At 40.7% G+C, this 22,224-nt stretch overlaps 1 protein-coding gene across 1 annotated transcript in view; it reads left to right on the top strand.

The window, feature by feature from the left end:
* The first annotated feature begins 5,652 nt into the window (after window positions 1-5,652).
* Window positions 5,653-22,224, top strand: part of ubp1 (upstream binding protein 1) — a 46,154-nt gene continuing 29,582 nt past the window's right edge. The window contains exon 1 of the mRNA XM_067425344.1: window positions 5,653-6,379. Coding sequence (XP_067281445.1) covers window positions 6,264-6,379 — 116 coding nt within the window. The 5' untranslated portion in view covers window positions 5,653-6,263. The remainder of the gene's footprint in view (window positions 6,380-22,224) is intronic.

Genomic DNA, 22,224 nt, shown 5'->3' with positions numbered 1-22,224 from the left:
CTAATCGTCTCATTATTACTTTTTTCCTCTCTGTCCCTTGAAACTAAAGGCAACACGTGTATGAAGGTAAAGGGTAACTTGAACCCAAAATGCTAACTCGTCATTTTCTCACCTGTATGATTTGGTTTCTTCTATTAAAAGAAGAAATTTTAAACTGAAGAAAGAAAATTGAGTTCCCATCTGAATAACACCTGACCCCATTCACTTTCTTTATGGACAAAATGTTTTCAGCACTTCGCCAAATGATTTCAGATATTTCAGTGGTCCTTAAAGCTTACACCAGCAAATCATTATATCTATGACCCGTGTCTGAATGTATAGCAGTGTGCTTTTATTGTGTTCACTTATTACCCAACAGCTACAGTACAAGTATGATGATGAACTTTGTGTTTGAAACCAACACACACAAACACTGCTGCAGAAAACACGTGTGGAATTTTTATTTTTGACTCGACTTTAGTTTACATTTACATTTAATCATTTAGCAGACGCTTTTATCCAAAGCGACTTACAAAAAAAGGGGAGAGCAATAGAAGCAACGAAACAAACAAGGCCAACAACCTGTAAGAGCTGTAAGACGTCTCAATTAATTAGCACAGTACCCATCTACAATAGCCACCTACAACAAAAACTCACGTATGCAAAATACAGAACACTGGATTTTGATAGCCATGATTAAAATCCATTAGGACTAAGGCTATTGCCCCAACTGTTGTTGTTAATGCAGATTCAGTGGCCCAATGAAGAATAGTTACTGTAACAACTTGAGGGGTTTGTAATATGTAAAAGTGCTGTAAGCACACGCTTAAAATGACTAATTTTAGTTTTTCCTCCTTTTAAGTCAGTTGTCTATAACAAACAATTAAAGTGTAGTAAAGTCAACAGCAATGAGAGAAATAGTATAATAATCATATTTGGCCATTGCAAACCTTACAAATAGGTCTGGGTGTCATATTGTCCTGTTTCTCCTGCTAAATAGAAACTTACAACATAATAGCCATCATAGAATTATGCATCCGTAAGTTCCTGAGATCGTTTGCTTTGCATGTAAATGCCATTCTCAAGCAGAATGAGCTTGTTTCTTTTCCACTGTGCTGCTAATAAATCCCCATCATAAACCCAAGCTGCTTTATAAGTTGGTGGTCTGTTTAAGAGAACCCAATCATGTTCAAAGGCGTGTGTGCGTGCGTGCGTGTGTGTGCGTGCGTGCGTGTGTGTGCGCGCCTTGCTATCCAGACCACCACCGTAAAAACACCCTGAGTGTGTCCTTGAGTGGCAATCCCTGTTTCATAATGAATTTTCACAGGAAAACATTGGGGTTGGAGCTGAATATATCACGCTGGTCTCTAGACAGCTGACTGCTATCGCTCTGTCTCTATATTTTTGTCATTTTACAGTCATGCTGGTATGGACTTCGGCTATCAGCTGCATATCCAGTTTTGAACTTAAAGGGATAGATAATTCACCCAAAAATGAAAATTGTGTCAATATTTACTTCTGTTGAACAAAAAGATCTTTTAAAGAATGTTGGTAACCAGACGGTTAACGGTAGCCATTGACTTCCATGATATTTTTCCTAACATGTCAACTGATTATCAACATTCTTCAAAATATTTTATTTTGTGTTCAACGGAGAAAAAAAACAACTCGTACAGATATGGAACAACTTGAGGGTGAGTAAATGATGACAATCTTCATATATTAATCTTCATATCCCTTTCAATTTAATTACTCATTGCTCAAAAATGCATCAAAAAAAATTATGAAAAATAAACACAGCGTATTTAATATTACAAAGTCATGCATGACCATGTCGTTTAATTTATTATCTGGAAGTTATATTTTGTTTAGCTGTAATTTTTATTTTTTGGACAAAGACACGCATAAACATTTTCAACTATAACAAGACATCCAACCTATTTTCAACTAAAAGGATATTGGTTTTATACTACATTAATATACAGTGCCCTCCACAATTATGGGCACCCCTGTTTAAGATGTGGTCGTAGACTTCTAAAAATTCTCCTTTTTAAGAAACAACATAGAACCCAAATGCAAAAAAAGAGAAAAATCCAACCTTTCATTTAAGTACATTACTTTGGTTGTAAAAAAAACAAACAAACAAAAAGCACTTGAAATCATGTGTCCCACAATTATTGGCACCCCTGATGTTAATACTTTGTACAATCCCCTTTTGCCAACAAGACCGCACTTAATCTCCTCCTATAACATTTCAGAAGACTGGTTAAGGCGAGTGGCTATTTTCTTGTAGCCATTGCCTGACTTCCGAAAGTCGACACACATCTGCCTTACTTGAATGGTATGTTCTCTTGTCTTTGCCATGTTGACAAATGGGTAAGAGAATTAGTCCTCTGTGTCTCAACTCATATTTATACTCCAGGGAAACAGGAAGTCATGAATTACTAAGTAAAAGTTCTTAGATACCCTGACCAACTTTAGCAACTACAGAAAAATATATATTTTTAAAAATCAATAAAAAATTTCAGAGGAAATGTTAGGGATGTCAATAATTGTGGGACACATGATTTAAAGGCACATTTTATTTAATTTTTCCCCTTAATGTGTGATTTTTTTTTTTTTTTTTTTTACCATCAAAGTAAATGAAAGATCGGATTTTTCTCTTTTTTTGCATTTAGGTTCTATTAGTTTTAAAAAAAGGAGAATTTTTAGAAGATATATATATATATATATATATATATATATATATATATATATATATATATATATATATATATATATATATATATATATATATATATATATACATATATACATATATACATACATACATACATACACACACACACACACACACACACACACACACACACACACACACACACACACACACACACACACATTTATACAGTCGTGGTCAAAATTGTTGGTTCCCCTGGTAAATATGATCAAATATGGCTGTAAAAAAATTAACTGCATTTTTTATCCTTTTGATCTTTTATCAACAACAAAAAAATCACAAAAATCCAACCTTTCATTTAAGTAAAATAATTGAAAATGGGGGGTAAATCACATTATGAAATAAATTATTTTCTCTAAAACACGTTGGCCACAATTGTTGGTACCCCTAGAATTATGAGTAAAATATCTCTGAAGTATATTTACATTTTTTAGAACACCAGGGTGACAAGGAACAAGAAATTGTCCAGCTATGATGTCTTGTTTCACAGGAGTATAAATATAAGGAGGCATAAAAGCCAAATTCCCTTAATCAACAATGAGTGAAACCAAAGAATATAGTTCTGATGCGCAGCAAAAGATTGTTGAGCTTTACAAAATAGAAAGAGGCTGTAGCTAAAGCTGAAAGAGGATGTGTGTGTGCATATTCTCCAAACGCAAGGTGAGGAGGAACGTTTGAGTGCACAAAGACTCTCCAAGGATCACAGATGGAGAATCACAGAGATTAGTTGAGTCTTGGGGTCAGAAAGCCTAAAAAAAAAAAAAATCAAACGACCCCTACATCACCACATGTTGTTTGGGAGGGATTCAAGAAAAGTCATCCTCGCTCATCCAGAAACAAACTCCAGCACATTCAGTTATCAGACACAACTGGAAAGTCAAAAGGGACCTGGTTCTGTGGTCAGATGAAACTATAAAATAGCTTTTTCGCAGCAAATCTACCAGATGGGTTTGGTGCAAACAGTGATAAAAAATACCCCATGCCCACGGCTAAAAATACCACTGGATCTTTAATGTTGTGGGCCTATTTTTTTGCTGGAGGTCCTGGACATCTTGTTCAGATACATTGTATCATGGATTCTAGCAAATACCAAAAGTTAAAAATGTAAAACCTGATGGATTCTACTAGAGATCTTATAATGGGCCGTGGTTGGATCTCCCATCAGGACAACGATCCAAAACAAACATCAAAAACAACACACAAATGTGTCACTGAGCACAAAATGAAGCTTCTTCTTGACCATCCCAGTTTCCTGAGCTGAACCCTATAGAAGATGTGTGGCTGAACTGAAGAGAAGAAGCTCAGCATGGATCTGGGAATCTGAAGGATCTTGAGAGGTTCAGTTTGGAGGAATGATCTCTGATCTCAGGTGTTCTCCAAACTCATAAGGCATTATAGAAGAAGACTCAGAGCTGTTGTCTTAGGAAAAGGAGGTTTCAAAAAGTATTTAATAAAAGGGTACCAACAATTGTGGCCAACGTGTTTTGGAGAAAAGCATTTATTTCATAATTTGATTTACCCCCCATTTTCAATTCTTTTACTTCAATGAAAGGTTACATTTTTGTGATTTGTTTTTAATAAAAGATCAAAATGGATAATCAATGTAGCTGTATTTTTTACAGCCATATTTGATCATATTTACCAGGGGTACCAACAATTTTTTACCACCACCACCACTATATATATATATATATATATATATATATATATATATATATATATATATATATATATATATACATATACATACATACATACATACATACATACATACATATATATATATATATATATATATATATATATATACACATATATATATATATATATATATATATATATATATACATATATATATATATATATATATATATATACATATATACATATATATATATATATATATACATATATATATACATATATATATATATATATACATATATATATATATATATATATATATATATATATATATATATATATATATATATATATATATATATATATATATATATATATATACATATACATATATACATATATACATATATATATATATATATATATATATATATATATATACACATACATACATACACACACACACACACAAAATTAAAAGATTTTCTATGTATACAATTGTGTCGATTTAAATAGAAGTAAAGAATAAACACAAAAAATCAATAATTAGCGCTTAAGAATGAAGACAGCATATTGTATCTTTTTTTTACTATTATAATGCATCAAACAGTAAAACTGACATAAAAGACAGAACAGATAGAACTTCTACAGGAATGAAATTACATCAAATCATCACGTAAAGTTTCACAAACACAACAAGAAAGAAAGAAAAGAAAGATATTACTTCTGGTGAACAAGAAGAAGATCTTTTGAAGAATGTTGGTAACCAGACGGTTAACGGTAGCCATTGACTTCCATGATAGAAATAAACACATAGTTGAAACGATTATGGATAAACAAAATAAAAATCATTATAATCTGTCACTTTTATTATTTTTAACCACCCTAAAAGATTTGAGAAATACATACATTTCAATTAAGAAATGTGAAAGAGTAGCCTGCGAGTTGGAGAATTTATTTTTCGCAAAGTTGTACCTTTATAGTAACATATACAGTATTTTAACTGAAAGAATTAGTGCTTTACCTAAATAAACATACAAATAATTCCAAAAGTGTTGAGTTTTTTCACATTGGAAAAATAAATAGATCAGTGTTTCAACCTTATTCCCACAAAATGAGCAAGAACTGTCAACATCCATATATTTTGCCACAGTCTCATTTTGTTTAGCTGTATCGGAGCGCGAGCCAACTATGACGACAGATACTGGGAAGCCGATTGGCTGAGCGCGTCTCGCAGCGCAATGTGATTGGCTGTCAGATTCCCGACCCGGATCCCTGCTGCAGCTGTGTCGATCTTGCGTTTGAATGGTTTGAATGGTGGCAGACGGAGGGCCGTGTCGATGTGTCGTGATCTTTGGCTTCTTCCGAGAGACCAAACAGCCGGGTCAGCGCGATGAAACTGGGCGAGCGCTTTCGGAGGATAGCGAACGTAAAGACACAGGATTAGATGAGCGCGCGCGAGCGAGCTCTGCCAGCCCATCGGACATTGCGTGTGAATGCGGTGACAGTCAACAGCGTCCTCCCACCCTGCTTTTATATAATGGAAGATCGCATACAGATATGATGTGCTGATGCAAACGGGATAACATACGGGAGCTGGAAACGGATCGTACGGCGTTGCGTGGAGGCTTGTGTTGATTCGCGACGCCTCAGCTCATCCCGAGACTGTTATTTCTCGCCTCTGTTACTGTGAAACTGAAGCAATGGCGAGGTACACGGCAGTCAGGGCTAGAGCCGTTCGCCCTGCTTTCAACAGCTAGCCTTCCGCGGGTGGCCACCTAACCGACTCTAGTAGGACTAGCTGACTCCTGCGGCAACGCGAGCTCCGCGCAGGTGCTGTCTGTACGAGGCGAAGCTGGCGGCGCTCCGGTTAGAGTCGGAGGAGAAGGATCTGGGCGCCATGGCGTGGGTGCTGAAGATGGACGATGCGACCATCGAGTCCGGGCTAGTGCACGACTTCGATGCCAGTTTGTCTGGCATCGGCCAGGAGCTCGGGGCTGGCGCGTACAGCATGAGGTTAGCTTTCCAAGAGCCCCTAAACCGGGGGGCGATGCACCCATGACGGCTAGCTGGCTAGCTGTCTTGCCCCCAATGTTTATGTAGCGAACCTCGGGATTTGTGTTCAGAGGTTGCAGAAAATCATAATTTGATTCCCTATATTTATAAATTGACAATTCGCGAGAGTGTTTTGTCGTTTGGTGGATTAAATATGCCTATATGTGAGAGTAGCCATAGCTAGCTCAAAACAATAGACAACGAGTTGCATCCTAATGCCTGTCTGACCATCTTGAGAGCCAACTAGATTAGTTTCAAAGTAGTTGTAGAGTATTAACGAGTATTATCCTCCGACTAGCCATAACGTGGTTGTGCTGAAACGACAACAAGCGTTACTTCCTGGAACAGGGTGTTCTTTGAACTCTGTTCTGATACGAAATTAATCCTTAAAACTCGAAATTAGTTTACATTTGTTCACTTCGCGTGTGTTTAAAGAGCGTTTAATGAATATCACGTTTACTGAAAATCACGTTTAAATTGAAATTGAGGCGACCGTTGAACCCCCTTACGTCATATGATACTGCATAGAAGCAGACGGTCTATGATTACGTCATCTTAACGGTTAGGGATACGCTAAAACAGTTGATATAATATTTAGGATGAGGGCCATATTCTCCATATAGTTTGCAGCTTTGCTATGTGCCTTAAACATAAGTAAATTAAAGTGTAATATTTCCATCAACGACAGTGAAGTAAGCCATTCAACAGTTGATTCCCTGAAAAATGTAAATATCGTGGCTCAGTACCAGCCCATATCAACAACCCTGGCCTGACCAATAGCATGAGTCTGGGGGCGGGGCTATTTGTTTGACTGGCCAATGGTGCATGGGGGAGTGGTTTAGGAAACCTGTTTGATATAAAGCAGAGGTCCCCAAACTCGGTCCTAGAGAGCCGATGTCCTGCAGAGTTTAGCTCCAACCCCAATCAAACACACCTGAACCAGCTAATCAATGTCTTTATAGGACCTACACTGCGTCCCAGTTCGCATACTACCCATACTAAATAGTATTCGAAAATAGAATTATGCTGCATTCACGTGCTCGGAATTATCGTAAATATGAGTTTCCTAGGTAAAAATTGCACATGAACGCCCTTCCATTTCAAAATTTCAATGGGATGAGCTCGAAGTCACGGCTTCAGAAGTGGGAATTATAAAATTTTTGATAGCACGTGAAGACGGCATTAGTATGTTCCAAATCATAGTATGCTGAAAGGAGTACTCCAAAGATACCCGGGTGGTCTACTATTTCGGATCAGAATTGGAAGTGCGGATCGACGCACACTCTAACAGCTTATATTACCCACAACCCATTGCGAGTTGGACGAGGATTCGATTAGAACTACAAATCCAAAAAAAACTACAAACATGACAGTTGTGCGAGTCAGACGGTTAAGTAGAGAGGTTTAGATAAAGGTTTGAGTGATCAATTATTAGTATTTAACCTGACAAAAATATATTAATTCAGTGCTATCCACATTATATTTCACCTTCAGCAGCATTTTAGGTGAACAGATCAATACAGTACAAAGAACATCAAACACCAGGAGGAACAAAACAAATGCCACATTATTGTTTTTTATTTTATTTTTTTGATCTTTGTTTGTTTAAATTGCTCCACAAACTGATATATTATCAGTACTTTTATCTTTGGATCATTATATTTCTCACAGATTTCCACTTGATCTAAAGGCCCGGTCACATCAAGAACAATAACTATATTAGCATCCAAACCAGTGGACAATATCTTTCTGTTCATTCAAAGCATCGTCTTGTCTGCAGCTTTAAAGGTGCACTACAATGAGTTGAAACAATATGTTAAATTGTTCTCTGATATCTACATAGAGGGTATTTGGCTTATTTAAGGGCAAAACTTGTCCAGATACAGTTTTACAGGTCCATTTACAACCCTATAAATTGTCCCTAGGATGTAATGCTCTGTTTTTGCCTTATTTGGAAGAGTCGTGAATATTAATGTTGAGCTCTGCTCTGATTGGCTTATTTCAGCAGCTCACAGCAGTTCAGCTCGTGAGTCCTGACCGTCCTGACAGAACACAGACAGACTGAATGACACTTTAAGCAGAACATCTCAAATGGAGATTGCTCAAATACAGCCTACTTGTTTATTGGTGTTTTCAGTTCATCCAGAGAGACGTGTCTTTTTTCATCAACGATAATGCATATTTATATAACGTTAGTCACAATGTAGGCTACGCATTACTGTGATGTACTCTTAATATAAGCATGATAAAACATCATACTTAAGTTCTTAAAAATATAAATATATATATATATATATATATATATTTACAAAATCAATAGCCTTTGCTAGAAGGATCGAGTGAACGATCTGTAAGCAAGGTATCTACGAATGTATTTTGTAATACAAAATAATTAACCTTTGTCATTATACGCACTAGTTAGTTTTGTATGGGACTTGGAGTTTCCTATTGTTACTGTAGTTGCATCTTGCGTTATCTAGACAATCCAGTCTCTCTAAGAAACTTTCAATTTAATCAGAAATTGTTTAAACAGTCAATAAGTGGATAAATCGCTACTTACTGCTTGCAGGAATACAGTTGTAATTGCCACTTTCTTCAGTTTAAAACGCTGAGCGAAGCTTGCTTGAAATGGGCCGAGCAAACGAACGATCTTGAATTAAATTGTTGTGGTATCTGATTATAATAAACATCAACCATGACTGTTGACATTTTTTATCTGTGGAAAGGGTAGAAAAGTCCTCACGTCCCCTGCACAGTCTGGAAAATGACGTGTGTCCATGAGTTGCCGTTTTTGCTATCCTCGTGTGAAGCTTGTTTACCTGCAGTCCCGACGATTCGGCTCCGTAAGTTCCGCCTGACAATGAATATGTTTGGACAGATGCAAATGTTGGGGTGTGCCGTGCATATAAATGATCCCTAACGCTTGCGTCACGGTTGGCCTTACGTTGAGAATCACTTATTTTTCGTGGTGTTTTTCATGCACGAGATATACATAAGAAGTAGGAGGCAATGGTGTTTGAGACTCACAGTATGTGATGTCCATGTACTGAACTCTTATTATTTCACTATGGCAAAGTTAATTAAATTTTTCATTCTAGGGCACCTTTAAATGCTCAAGCTTGTTACAGCAAGAAGGATTCTGATTGGTTGTCATTTTTTTTTGATTGTTCATCACCTGGAAAAAAATATTCTGAAAGTGATTCCAATGATATCGTTTCTCTGTGACGTTATCGTTAGCTGTGGTGTGAACTCTGCTATTCTTTAATATTGAGAATGATTTTTAGAACTATATCTTTATCGTTATCTTTATAGTTATCGTCCTTGGTGTGAACGGGCCTTAAATCAGATACAGATAAAGCAGAACAGTAAAGATAACATTTATATAAATGCATTAATGTGTGTGAATTGATTCTACCTGACAGCGTGCGTCTCTACTAGTGAAGCTGTGGATTTTAGTTACTAAGATTTAGTGACTGTGCTAGAACTTTTCAGTTTCTAAGCTATTGATCACAGAACAGTGTTGACTACATTTCTGCCATAATCTAAAAAAAAAATCCAGAAATCACAATGCATGATTTTTTAACTATTTATTTGTATGATACAGCTGCAAATAAGTATTTGAACACCTGAGAAAATCAATGTTAATATTTGGTACAGTAGCCTTTGTTTACAATAACAGAAGTCAAACGTTTCCTGTAGTTTTTCACTGGGTTTGCACACACTGCAGGAGGGATTTAGGTCCACTCCTCCACACAGATCTTCTCTAGATCAGTCAGGCTTCTGGCCTGTCGCTGAGAAACACAGAGTTTGAGCTCCCTCCAAAGATTCTTTATTGGGTTTAGGTCTGGAGACGGGCTAGGCCACGCCAGAACCTTGATATGCTTCTTACAGAGCCACTCCTTGGTTATCCTATGCTTCGGGTCATTGTCATGTTGGAAGACCCAGCCTCGACCCATCTTCAATGCTCTAACTGAGGGAAGGAGGTTGTTCCCCAAAATTTTGCAATACATGGCCCAGTCATCCTCTCCTTAATACAGTGCAGTCGCTCTGTCCCATGTGCAGGAAAAAAACCAACAAAGCATGATGCTACCACCCCCATGCTTCACAGTAGGGATGGTGTTCTTAGGGTGGGCTCATTCTTCTTCCTCCAAACAGGTTTAGTGGAATTATGACCAAAGAGTTCTATTTTGGTCTCGTTACCACATGACTATCCCATGACTCCTCTGGATCATCCAAATGGTCATTGGCAAACTTAAGACAGGCCTGGACATGAGCTGGTTTAAGCAGGGGAACCTTCCGTGCCATGCATGATTTCAAACCATGACGTCTTAGTCTATTACCAATAGTAACCTTAGAAACGGTGGTGCCAGCTCTTTTCAGGTCATTGACCAGCTCCTCCTGTGTAGTTCTGGGCTGATTTCTCACCTTTCTTAGGATCATTGAGACCCCACGAGGTGAGATCTTGCATTGAGCCCCAGTCCGAGGGAGATTGACAGTCATGTTTAGCTTCTTCCATTTTCTAATGATTGCTCCAACAGTGGACCTTTTTTCACCAAGCTGCTTGGCAATTTCCCCGTAGCCCTTTCCAGCCTTGTGGAGGTGTACAATTTTGTAATAACAAAAAAAATAACCTCAAAAAGGTGCATCTAATTTAGGATAATAAATGGAGTGGAGGTTTTAGGCAGACTAACAGGTCTTTGAGGGTCACAATTCTAGCTGATAGACAGATGTTCAAATACTTATTTGCAGCTGTATCATACAAATAAATAGTTAAAAAATAATATATTGTGGTTTCTGGATTTTTTTCTTCTTCTCTGCAACAGCGCTAAGCGATTAAAGTGCTCGTCTGTGTGTAGACTGCACATGCACGCGTCACTGATAACAGTGGCAACGAGTGCCAGATCGCCTCTTATATAACAAACAAATTAAATTATGCTCTTCTAGTTAACCAGTGATGTTTTGTTTGTACTAGTTAGGTTCATCTGTGCAACAAGATGTTTCAATGTTTCAAAAAGTGGTGGGGACATGTCCCACCCGCAAAAAATGCCTATGTGTAGAGCACTCTCCGAGTATGCACTTGTGTGTCATTTTAACTGTTGAAAACAGAGTGTCAAAGTGGACTTCAAAGATTTCTTATCCTGTTGCGCCCTCTAAAGGCCATGACCAGCAACTAGTCCACGCCAAGCTTAAAGCGTGATGTCATGGCAGAGCAATAAAGTTTGTGGTATTCAGTTGAATACGACTAAATATCAAGCTGTCCAACCCATCATAGTGAGTTAATTTTATTTATAGGTATGCATTGGTTTTTCCATGAATTAAAGTTTGCTGTGCTTCAGCATCCACAGCTTTGGAAGAGGCAAACCACAATCCCCCTGCATGCGTCAGTTTCATTGGATTATTAATGCTGATTTTGGAGCTTATTTAAACTAGCTTTTTCAAATCATTAGCATCTCTCGCTGTTCCCATTTAGCCATGAGGAGTTTATGGTCAGTTCGTGATAGGAATACACATTATGCCCCTGAGGTCAGGTTCCATGGAACAGTTTCTCTGGGATGTGGCGGCCTTCTGGAGGTTGTGGTGGAAAGAGCAACATCAGCATGTTCCCTGGAGCTCTCCGTTATTCTGCATGTGTGTGTATGCAAGTGTCTGAAATCCTCAGAGCGAGACTGTAGCGTCAGTGCTTGAGTTGACGTTCTGTTGGGTGTTGGTGGGAGTGCTGTAGTGTGAGACAGGGAGAAGGCTGTTTACATGCTCTCCCCCTGTCATATCAGGTTTCTTGCTCTTCCAGCACCCTGCAGATCTGCAGTTGACACTGTGCTCTGTTGGCATTAGAGTCGACCAGACAGTGTTTATGGCTAGTGCAGGCACAGCCTGTCAACAGACTTATAGGTTTAAACCTACACAATTATTATAAGGGAAAGTATCCTGTGGCTGTTATTTATTTTGGAGACACTTATTGTCTGTTAGTATATTTTTTGGGACTGCCCTGCTTAATATCACTAGTGTTTGACACAGAGAAAGTTCTAAATTGGATTTTTTTTAAACCCTTCTAAAAATCTTTCAAATATGGGTCTTGTGGACTATATGTTAAAACTATTTTATGTAAATATATAATTCAGGGCAGCACTAAATAAATAAAAAATAAATAACATGCCTTTTGTATGATCCCGCTTATTTTGTTAAAATTAAGGCTAAAACAAGGGGTATGTAAACTTTTGAGCAAAACTATATACAGTTGCAAGAAAAAGTATGTGAACTGTTTGCAGAATCTGTAGGGGAAAAAAAGTAAAATCTCATTCAGGACAGAACTAAATAAAAAACTCTTGTTAAAATTCTTCACATTTAATTTTTTTTGCAGTCCAAAAGACAAGAAATTGCTGAATTTATAAAAATTACCCATTCAAAACTTTATGAATGTGTGTGTGTGTGTGTTTTGTGATGTTCTTGAGTCTCTTGTTTGTCCTGAGCAGTTCAACTGATTAACATTCTTCAGAAATATCCTCTAGGTGCTCTTTTAATAGTTGTGTTTGAATCCCTCAATCATCCTCGATGTGAAAAGATGAATCTCAGAATCATACAGTCACTGCTGGAGAGACTTTAAATGTGCAAAATATGCTGAAAACTGAAGAATGTTCAGAACTTCAGGACCTGGAGGATTTGTCTGAAGAACGTTGGTCAGTTTAACTGCTCAGGACAAACAAGAGACTCAAGAACATCACAAAACACAAACAAAATCTTTTTTTTCTTTTTGTTTTTGTTTTTATAAATTCTGCTATTTTTTTGTCTTGATGGAGTATATGCAAACATTTTGTAGGTAAAATATCTGATTCAGGACAGCAATAAATAAAAAAACAACATGCATTTGGTGTCATCTCTTATGCTGCAAGTGGTTCACATACTTTTTCTTGCAACTTTGTGTGTGTGTGTCACCTTTTTGCATTCACTAGTAAATTTAACGTGGTTCTAAGGTATGACAAAGCAAATAGAAATAATCCAGTTTAGTTTCCACTATAATAAGGTATTGAAAGCTGCATGCACAATTCAAAAAGAGTTTTAAATGAACTCTTGCCACTGCAGGAGATGGCTTTTTTAATGTCAGCAGCCATTATTTCTTTTGATAGCATCAGCCATTGAGCGTTTAGGAAATATGTCCAGGAATGTTAGTTGCAGCTGCATCGTCTACATTTGCAGGTGTTTTTAATGAACAGGGTCAGATAGGGTCAATACACAGATATCATGGTGATATGTTTATGATTTTCCCACTGTATCTGTAGGTCAGTGCAGTGACAGGGCGCTAATGTGATGTTTTCGTGCTGAGGTGAGTGAGGGTGTGAGATGCTGATTATCTTGCTGACATGTCTTGCGATCATGTGGAATGAGCAGCTGTGGAACAGAATGTTACAGCGAGCTGCTCATGTTTCAGAAAACACTTGCAGATTGGCGGGCTGGAGGGATCCTGCGGGCGACACTGTTACAAACGTCACGTCATACTGCCAGCTGACTGACTCTGCAGCTTTAGCTGGCACTGCAGTATTCACTTACCCCTAATATCAGAGCAAAATAATTGTTTGTTGTTAAAGTGACACAATTATGCTATTTCGGATATTACCTTTTGTGTAGTGTGTAAGAAAGCTGTTTGTGAATGTGAAAGTAGTTTTAAAGATAAATAGTTATTTTCTACTAAAAGAAAGAATAGATCTGACCCGTCTGAAACGAGTCGTCAGCAACTCCACTCTCACTTCCTGTTGCATACCTACACAACAATGTAACTAACAAATTTGCATAATTCCAGCCTGTGGTCTTCATTGGCTGTTCGTGAACGGCGTCTGCGCTTTGCCCCCGCCCTCAAACACTGCAGTTGTTGAGACCGCAAGTGTTTGGTTCAGGTTGTAGACATGTTTAGAAGAAGCGCTTTTCCACTGCAAATCCACTTTGATGCTCTTCCAAAGCATGAGGAGTTGAACTCGGGCTGGAATTGACATGTAAAACCGACTATATCGTTCTGGTTGATATCATATCACTGGGTATCAAGTGTTGAGGAAACATATGGTATTTCATAGCAAAACCGCCATTGAACTCCATAGAACTGCAGCACAAGCCTATCAAATTTCCATCTTAAAATACAAAAATATGTGAACAAGATGCACGTTTTGGCCGTTTATGATCTGTAACAACAACGACTCATGAGTTTAATGTCTCGGGGAATAATTAACTCAAAAGGGATTTAATATTCAATATTCATGAATTTATGAATATGATTTGCCAGTTGTTCATTACGTATTAAAATTTTCCGATAGGGAAAATTGTTTAATTAAATACAAGTAACCCTTTATGAAATTGCTTGAAATTATCCTACTAAGTTTGTCCTGCAAATTAGTTATAGACTTTCCAAATCAATTCTCAATAATGGATTACTGCTTTACGAGCGCATGAGAAACATTAACTTTACTGATCAGGATAAGTTTAATATTTCAAATGGTCATACAGTTTACTTTACTAACATAGTAGCATAAGCAGTTAGGTAACGTTTAGATCGCAAGTTTCATTGACTTTGTGTATGTGGCAGAATAACAGATTCAACTCATTAAATGTCTTTCGGAGGTTTAATAAACACAGACTAAAAATAACACTACAATTCACACAGAAAGTACATACTAAATATGCATCAAGAGAGTAGAAGTATAGATATTAACGAAAGAATACATAAAAGAGAATAATGAATAGACTGAAGTTAGAGAGAGATAAAAGAGAGAGAGAGAGACAAAGAGAGTGAGGGGGAGAGAGAGACAAAGAGAGTGGGGGGGGGTAAGCAAGGCATGCTTTCCTTCAGTTCAACCAAATACGACCTTCACGGAGTTAATTTATCCCAACGGGAGAATAACACACCCTCTTTACAGCAGTAAGAAATAGAATACTTGCATTCTTTTTGGTTTCGTTTTGGCTTCTCGCTTGTGTGCGTATGTGTCTCTGCGTGTTCAAATGTCCTGCATGTCCGGCGGTCCTTTCCGAGGTTGGGAGGGAAGCGGCTGTTTGCTTTAGCGATGCTTCGTGTTCTTGAAGATCGGATTGTAGAAGAGAAGATTTTTGGAAGAGCTGAGGCCTGCTTGGAGGGCCTGCATTGGTGGCCTGGCTCAATGCCAGCCACAAAAACGTGTTGGTTCAGCCAGAGAGAGAAGAGAGAGAAGGAGGAAGTCTTCACTGGTCTTTTAAGGTCTGGAAATAGTCCCACCCTCCAGGGTTAGACTTAACCAATGAGAGTGTTGGGATTTCCCGGCGGGAAATTCCTCAGCAGAATTTATAGCTCTTTGTTTGAAGGTTCGACTCAGTGGGTCTCTGAGTCTTCATACTATAATTAATGCAACAAACACACACTGCATTTTCTGAATAAGTGATATACATGGAAGTGTAAGTCGTGAAGTGAGCATTAATTTGATAGGAGACATGACATATATGAGGTTATCTGAACTAGTAATTTGTTAAGACAAAGATAAAAATATGCAAAATACCATACAGAATAAACATTTTACAAAACAGTTATGTGTTTACATATAATGTCCTGGGGTGCATGTTCATTTATAGATGGTTTGTCTATAATTTGAGGCAAAAGCTCTGTGTCTTTGTGTCTGAAACTTCATGTGGCCAAATTCCTTTCGGGGCCATAAAAACCCTTATCAGATGGTTTCCAGGGTGACTGAAGAATCTTTCTCTGTTGTGTTGGGGGAAGGTCTGTCCATCAGCACACTTTCAAAACATATTTGTTAAAGGTAACTGGCGATTGTGTGTTTGATTCGCCTGAGTCGCTACATAATCCCCCCTTTCGCTAGTTGTTGTCCCTCCTATGGACAACAACGAGCGATATCAAAGATTCAGGAAGATCAGACACACCATAGCCATGTTAGGCTCCAGTTGTTTGTGTCTCCTGAAGTGATGGTCGTTCCACGGCAGATAAGGCAGACAGTAGCCCAGTTCAGGTCTCTGTGCTTGTGCAGCAGGTGTCGAGGCAGCAGGTGCCCTGACGGTGCGTCACCTGTCATCCAGAAGTCCGTTTGTGTGGTGCAGGTGTGCTGTGGGCTTTCTGCAGCCCTGGGTGGAACCATGTTCCTCGCAATGGCCAGTCAGTCCTTTAGGTCTCCTGCCTAGGAAGATGGACTGTGCATCTTGACACTTTTATGTCCTATGCTGACTGTGAACTTTTCCAGAGGGTGCCTCGCATTGTGGCCAGGCTGGGTGCCTTCTGGTGATCCACTTTGGTTTCTCTGTTTCAAAGTTCAAAGTCATTGGGGTTTTGAGAATCCCTTCAGAGGCGGCCTTGTGTTCGTTAAAGGCCTTCTTTCTCAAATCACATGCATGACATAGTGTGGGGCTTGGCAGTATTGCCTACAAGGTGACTACCTGGTGTTGGAGGAGAAGGTTCTTGAAGCTGGTGTAAGGTTAGGCAGAGGGCTTGGGCTCCTCCCCCCTTTTGCGTTTGTGTGCAGGGCTGGAGGAGCTTGCGCTGCTGATGTGAAGTTCCGGAGAGTACGTCTTTCTTTTGAGGATTCATTTGCAGTTGGTGATCAGTAGTCCAGGTTGCTCTCTCAGTACGATGCCCGAGGCTGGACCCGGTGTGATGATGTCTGGTGATGGCTGGCCTCTGATTGTCTGGAGGCACAGGAGCATGATCACGGCCGCGTTTCTTAGGCATTTCCAGATCTGTTGCATGGCCTCAGTAGTGAAGTGGATGCCTCTGTCTGAGTTGATTCTCAGTGGCAATCTTGACAGGAAAAAGATGTGATTCATCAGGTGGTATGCCGTGGTCTGGGCGGTGTCGTTGGGTGCTGGTTGACACTCCAACCACTTGGTAAACTGGCACACCACTGTGAGAAAGTACTTTTTGCCTTTTGTGGACCTGGGCAGGGGTTCTATCCGGTCGATTTGTAGGTTTGACCATGGGAAAGTGGTCCCTCTGTGTTGCAGTGGGGCTCTGTGGCTCGGGTTTGCTGGTTGGAACTGGCAGCGAACTAGCCCTTCTCTAACATACTCTGCTGCATCTTGATGCATCCCAGGCCCATATGCCACCTGTTTCAGTGTGTCATACGTGGCTCTGGTGCCGTGGTGTCCAGCACATGGTGTGTTGTGGGCGTACATTAGCATCACCCCCCTTTGCGACCGTGGCACTACAAGCTGCGGCGCTGTGTTGCCATCGGGTGCACACCAGAGAATGTTGTCCATAAGACGCATCATGTGTCTGGAGTTATGTAGATGCTTGTGGCTAGAGTCATCAATGAGCTCAGAGTCAGTGATAGGGTGGTTGGAGGGGTCTGAGAGGTGGTCAAGAATTGTCTTTATTGCAGTGTCAGAGGTTTGCATATCCGCAATATCGTTGTTGGAAATTTGCGGAGTTAGCGGTAGCAGCTGCAAGGCCGGCATTGTAGCCGGTGTCGATCGCTTGCTGTTAGTTAGCACTGCAACAATGGGGCTGGATGTGGGGTGCGGGGGTGCCCACATGTCGCCGTGTGGTGTGTTTTTACTGATTGTATTGCACAGTGGTAGACTTTTGGTTGAGTTGTCTGCCCACAGTGCAGGGATACTGTTCGTTGTGATAATGTCATTCAGCTGTAGGTCATTCATGACCTGGGGGCAGACGGCATCAGAGTCTTTGGATAGCTGAAATGTGCAAAGTAGCGAACTTGAACTTGGCTTTGGGGCTGAGGCTGTGTTGTCACAGTGTGCTGCAGGGGGTCCCGTGGCCTTTGTGACCTGGCAGTTTGGCTCTGTGGGAGTTCCTGTGACCTCTGTGACTTGACAGTCTTGCTCAGACGGTGTGTGTGTCTGAAGGGGCAGAGGGTCACGCACCTGAGCCCAGACTTTCAGCTGTTTGAAGTCCAGTACGGGTTCGAAGCGGTCCAGCAGGTCTTTTCCGATGAGAAACGGATAAGTGTTCATAGGGGAGATATAGACTGGGTGTATCAGCCTCATAGGTCCAATTGTCAGGTGGATGGAAGCTACGTGCTTGAGCTGGATGTCGTTTTGGCTATACGACTGCACATTTAGCTTACAAGTGTGAAGGTTAAGGGTGCGATTTTTCCTCTGTGCTTCAAATCTGAGTCTTTCAAACAGTTGGGCGGATATAAGCGTGAGGTCGGAGCCAGTGTCCACTAGGGCTTCGAGCTTAAATGCCCTTTCCATAGTGATAGTCAGATAGAGTTTTCGAGCCATCCCCTTCTCGATTAGGTTTCCCAGGAGTCTTGGTGTGGGGACCTGTGTGTTGCTTGATAAGCCGTCTGGATATGTGTCAAGTGTCTCATTATGCGTGCAAACAATCAAAACAGCGCTTTTTGGTACATTGGGCTGCGCCATGATACTGTCTTGATTAGAGGCTGTTGCTGTCAGCTGTCGTGTGGGTGTGCTGCTGACATGTGGGGGTGCAACAGTTAGTACACTAGTCCGTGATTGGGGAACAGTGTTCAGGGTGGATGATTCAGTTGCAGGAAGGGCGGGAAGGTTGATTTCAGGTATCATGTCTAGTCGTGCTGTACCTGGTCCGTCCTTCTTGTCTTCCTTGTGAGGTTTCTGTCGGAGGAGCTCTTTTAGGATCTTTATGAGCTCTGTAACTTCAGAAGCAGCTACACTTTCTTTGCCAGACGTGGGTTCAGGTCTGGGCCTACCATTGTCCCGTCGAGAGTGGCCTCTTCGCTGGCTTTCTGGGCGAGGCGGGTCCCAGGATCCTTCAGAGCGATCGCTCTGGTACCGTGGACGGTCGCCATTATGACCCCGCTGCCTTCTGCTGGCTTGGAGTGGTTTGGACTCTCTGTTGACGGGTCGGTAACTGTGGTTCTGTTTGGCGCCCTCTAGGGTTAGCTCTGGGTGGTGCTCAGAGACAGGGCAGATGGTGGGCTGTTTTACAGTCTTTTCAGAAATGGTTTTCTGTTTGACGTAAGCTTTGTGAGCCAAGTCTCTTAACTGTTGCGTGCCCATGCTGCGCGGGCACGCCAGCACCCCCAGGTGGTAACTGATGGTAGGGTGCAGGTTTCGGAGGAAAAGAGTTTTGAAGTTGATGTCCTCCTCCATGCCTGGGTCGTTACGTGCCCCGAAGTAGGCACGTCGCAGTCTGTTATAAAAGTTCTGTGAGGTCTCACGTCGAGCTTGCTTGAGGTCCATGGCAGTGATGAACCCCTGGTCTGACTCGGGATCGGAGTACTCACGAATTAGAGCTTGTCGTAGATGCCAGTAGTCTGCTTTGATGGCCTCTGGTTGTCGATCCAGAAAGCTGCGTACGTCACGATTAGACGTGGCCCTGAGCAGGTACAGTCTGTCCCAGTTGTTCGCGTGAGCGACAGTTTGCAAGTAAAAGTCTATGTCTTTTAAATATGCGTGGACGTCGTGTCCTCCTGCCGGGTCTGGGCTGAAGGTAGGAATATTTCTGGCCAGCTTGTCGAGGTTCTTTGAAGCTTCGTGGCTGTTGACCTTGACTTCCTGGAAGGGCGTCCTTTCCTTTGCTGCTGACGGGGATTCGTGGAGACTGGCGGGTGATCTTTTAAACAGGGGGCTGTCGTCCCCCCTCGTAGCTCTTGCTTCGTGGCTAAAATGTGCGGAGTAACTGGTCAGGGGAAACTGTGTGTTGTGTGTTTCCCCCTTCCGGTAACGTTGCACTATATATGATTGTCTCAGTTCTTTTTGCACCATGTCAAGTTCATCTTTGAGCTCGTGTCTTTGCTGGATGAGCTCGTCGATCTCGGCTTGTGCCGACTGCAAATGTTTTGCATAGACTTTAGCTTTAATGTCTCTGTTTTTAAGTTCATCAGTGGCTCTCTCCAGGAGGGATTCGCCACGCCGAAGCTTTTCGTCGAGGTGTTTCCTGGCGTCTTTCTCTGACTGTATTCGTCGGTCGGTGTCACGACGGAGCTCCTTCAGGGTCTTTTGAAGTCTTTCTATTTCTTTTCTTTGTTCTTTGTCTGTTTCGTCGTCTTTCTCTGTGTCTAGAAGCTGATCTAGACGAAGCTGGGTGAGGGCTTGGTCTCTCCGGGCCTCCTTGGCTTGAAGCTTTAGCGTTGCTGCCTCCTGTTCCAGGTTGTCGTAGCTCCCTTCGCTTAGCCGTGCCTGTGCGATGAGGACGTGGGCGAGGCTTCCGAGGATCTTGGCCACTTCCTTGTTGGAGTAGCTCTGCGTGGGGTCGTGTGTCATCAGCTGGTCTAGCTCTGTGTCCAGTTGTTCCTGTTTCAGCTGCCCCAGACTTCCTTGACTGGTGGCCGTTAGCGCTTCCAGCCATGTCGTTAGGCGGTCCCACGGGACGGCGGAACTGGGTGCACGGAACATTACTGCGGACGAAAGAAACACAGCACACACACACACACAGAGAGAGAGCCAATGCAAGCTTGTTCTAAGCTAACGAGCTATCGTACGGATAGCTGGGAATTTTGGCTAACTGATCTAGACAGTTAGATAATTAGACAATTCAGACAATTAGGTGGGCGGTAGCCCTGGGGGGTCACTTGGTGAACTGCTGCTCGGTCGTCCCGGGACTATTTAATTCTCCTTGGGGTCTCTTGGTGAACTGAAAGAAACACAATCGTGATAGTCCAACAGTGAGGATAGGAAAGAGCACAGTGGAAACAAACACAAGATGAATTGGTCTGTAATGAAAGGAATGTCAGCGTGCGCGCCGGGAGCGTTAGGGAAATTAATTGGCTAAATGCTCAAGATATACTAAAATTCGGCTTGTACTATGGGTTGTCCCATTTAGCTCATCCTGGGGTGAATTGAGGTCGCTTACGTGGAAGATTAAATATCAAGAGCAATTTAGAAAAAGGCAAAAGTTTCTGTCAAGTAATGATAAAACAAAAAGCACTTTTGATACCGTTTGTAATTACCAGACTGAGCTTTATTCCCAATGGGAGGGGAACAGAAAAACTTTTGCAGAGAAAAATAAAAATAAAAATAAAAATAAAAATTTTAATAAATAAAAAAAAAATTAATTAAAATTAAAAATTAAAATTAAAAATTAAAATAAAATTATAAATAAAATAAAATAAAAGAATTAGAAGCTCAACTTAATTCAAATTAAATTCAAAGCAAGTTTAAATGAAATTTAAATAAGCCTGTAAGGAAAATCAAATAAAAGAAAGCCAATCAAAAATCTTATCCTATAACGATTAATCTCTAAGTGGGAGTTATCCAAATAAAAGAATTAATCAGAAAGGGAGTAGTGATTTAGTGTTGCGCTGACTTAACAGGGTATAACCACACGGTGGCGTCCTTCCTTCCAATTGGACTGTGTGACTTAAACCTAATTTCACTTTGAGTTAGAGGAAGTTATGTTTCTTTTTAAACTTCAAATTCGAATAAGGGTGTTTAATCAGCGAGAAAGGAGATTTGGTTGTTGCTAGAAAAATTGTATAAATGAAACTGTGTACAACAGTAAGCAATAAACAATTTATAGGCTCAAACTTATTTTGTTAAGGCCGAATCAAATGACGGAGAGTGAAACTATCCGAATTTATCCACACGATGGCGCTATTGCACCCGCCCTAGACTAGAGTTAGTTAGGCGGAAATGCTCACCAGATGGCTTTGTCTGGTTCTAGAGTCGCCCTCTGGCGGGTTGCAAGCGGCGTTGCAATTCTTGAGTCGCCCTCTGGCGGTTTGCAAGCGGCGTTGCAATTTCTGAGTCGCCTTCGCGTTTTGCAAGCGGCGTTGCAATTCTTGAGTCGCCCTCTGGCGGTTTGCAAGCGGCGTTGCAATTTCTGGGTCGCCCTGGCGTTCTGCGCTTTACTGGCTCTTGCAAATCATTTACAAATGACTCAACGAAACGGGTGAAAAACAGGAATT

This window comes from Pseudorasbora parva, chromosome 19, assembly GCF_024679245.1.
Source record: "Pseudorasbora parva isolate DD20220531a chromosome 19, ASM2467924v1, whole genome shotgun sequence".
Lineage (NCBI taxonomy): Eukaryota > Metazoa > Chordata > Actinopteri > Cypriniformes > Gobionidae > Pseudorasbora > Pseudorasbora parva.
Note: the sequence above shows the minus strand (reverse complement) of the source record. Positions and strands in the feature narration are given on the sequence as shown.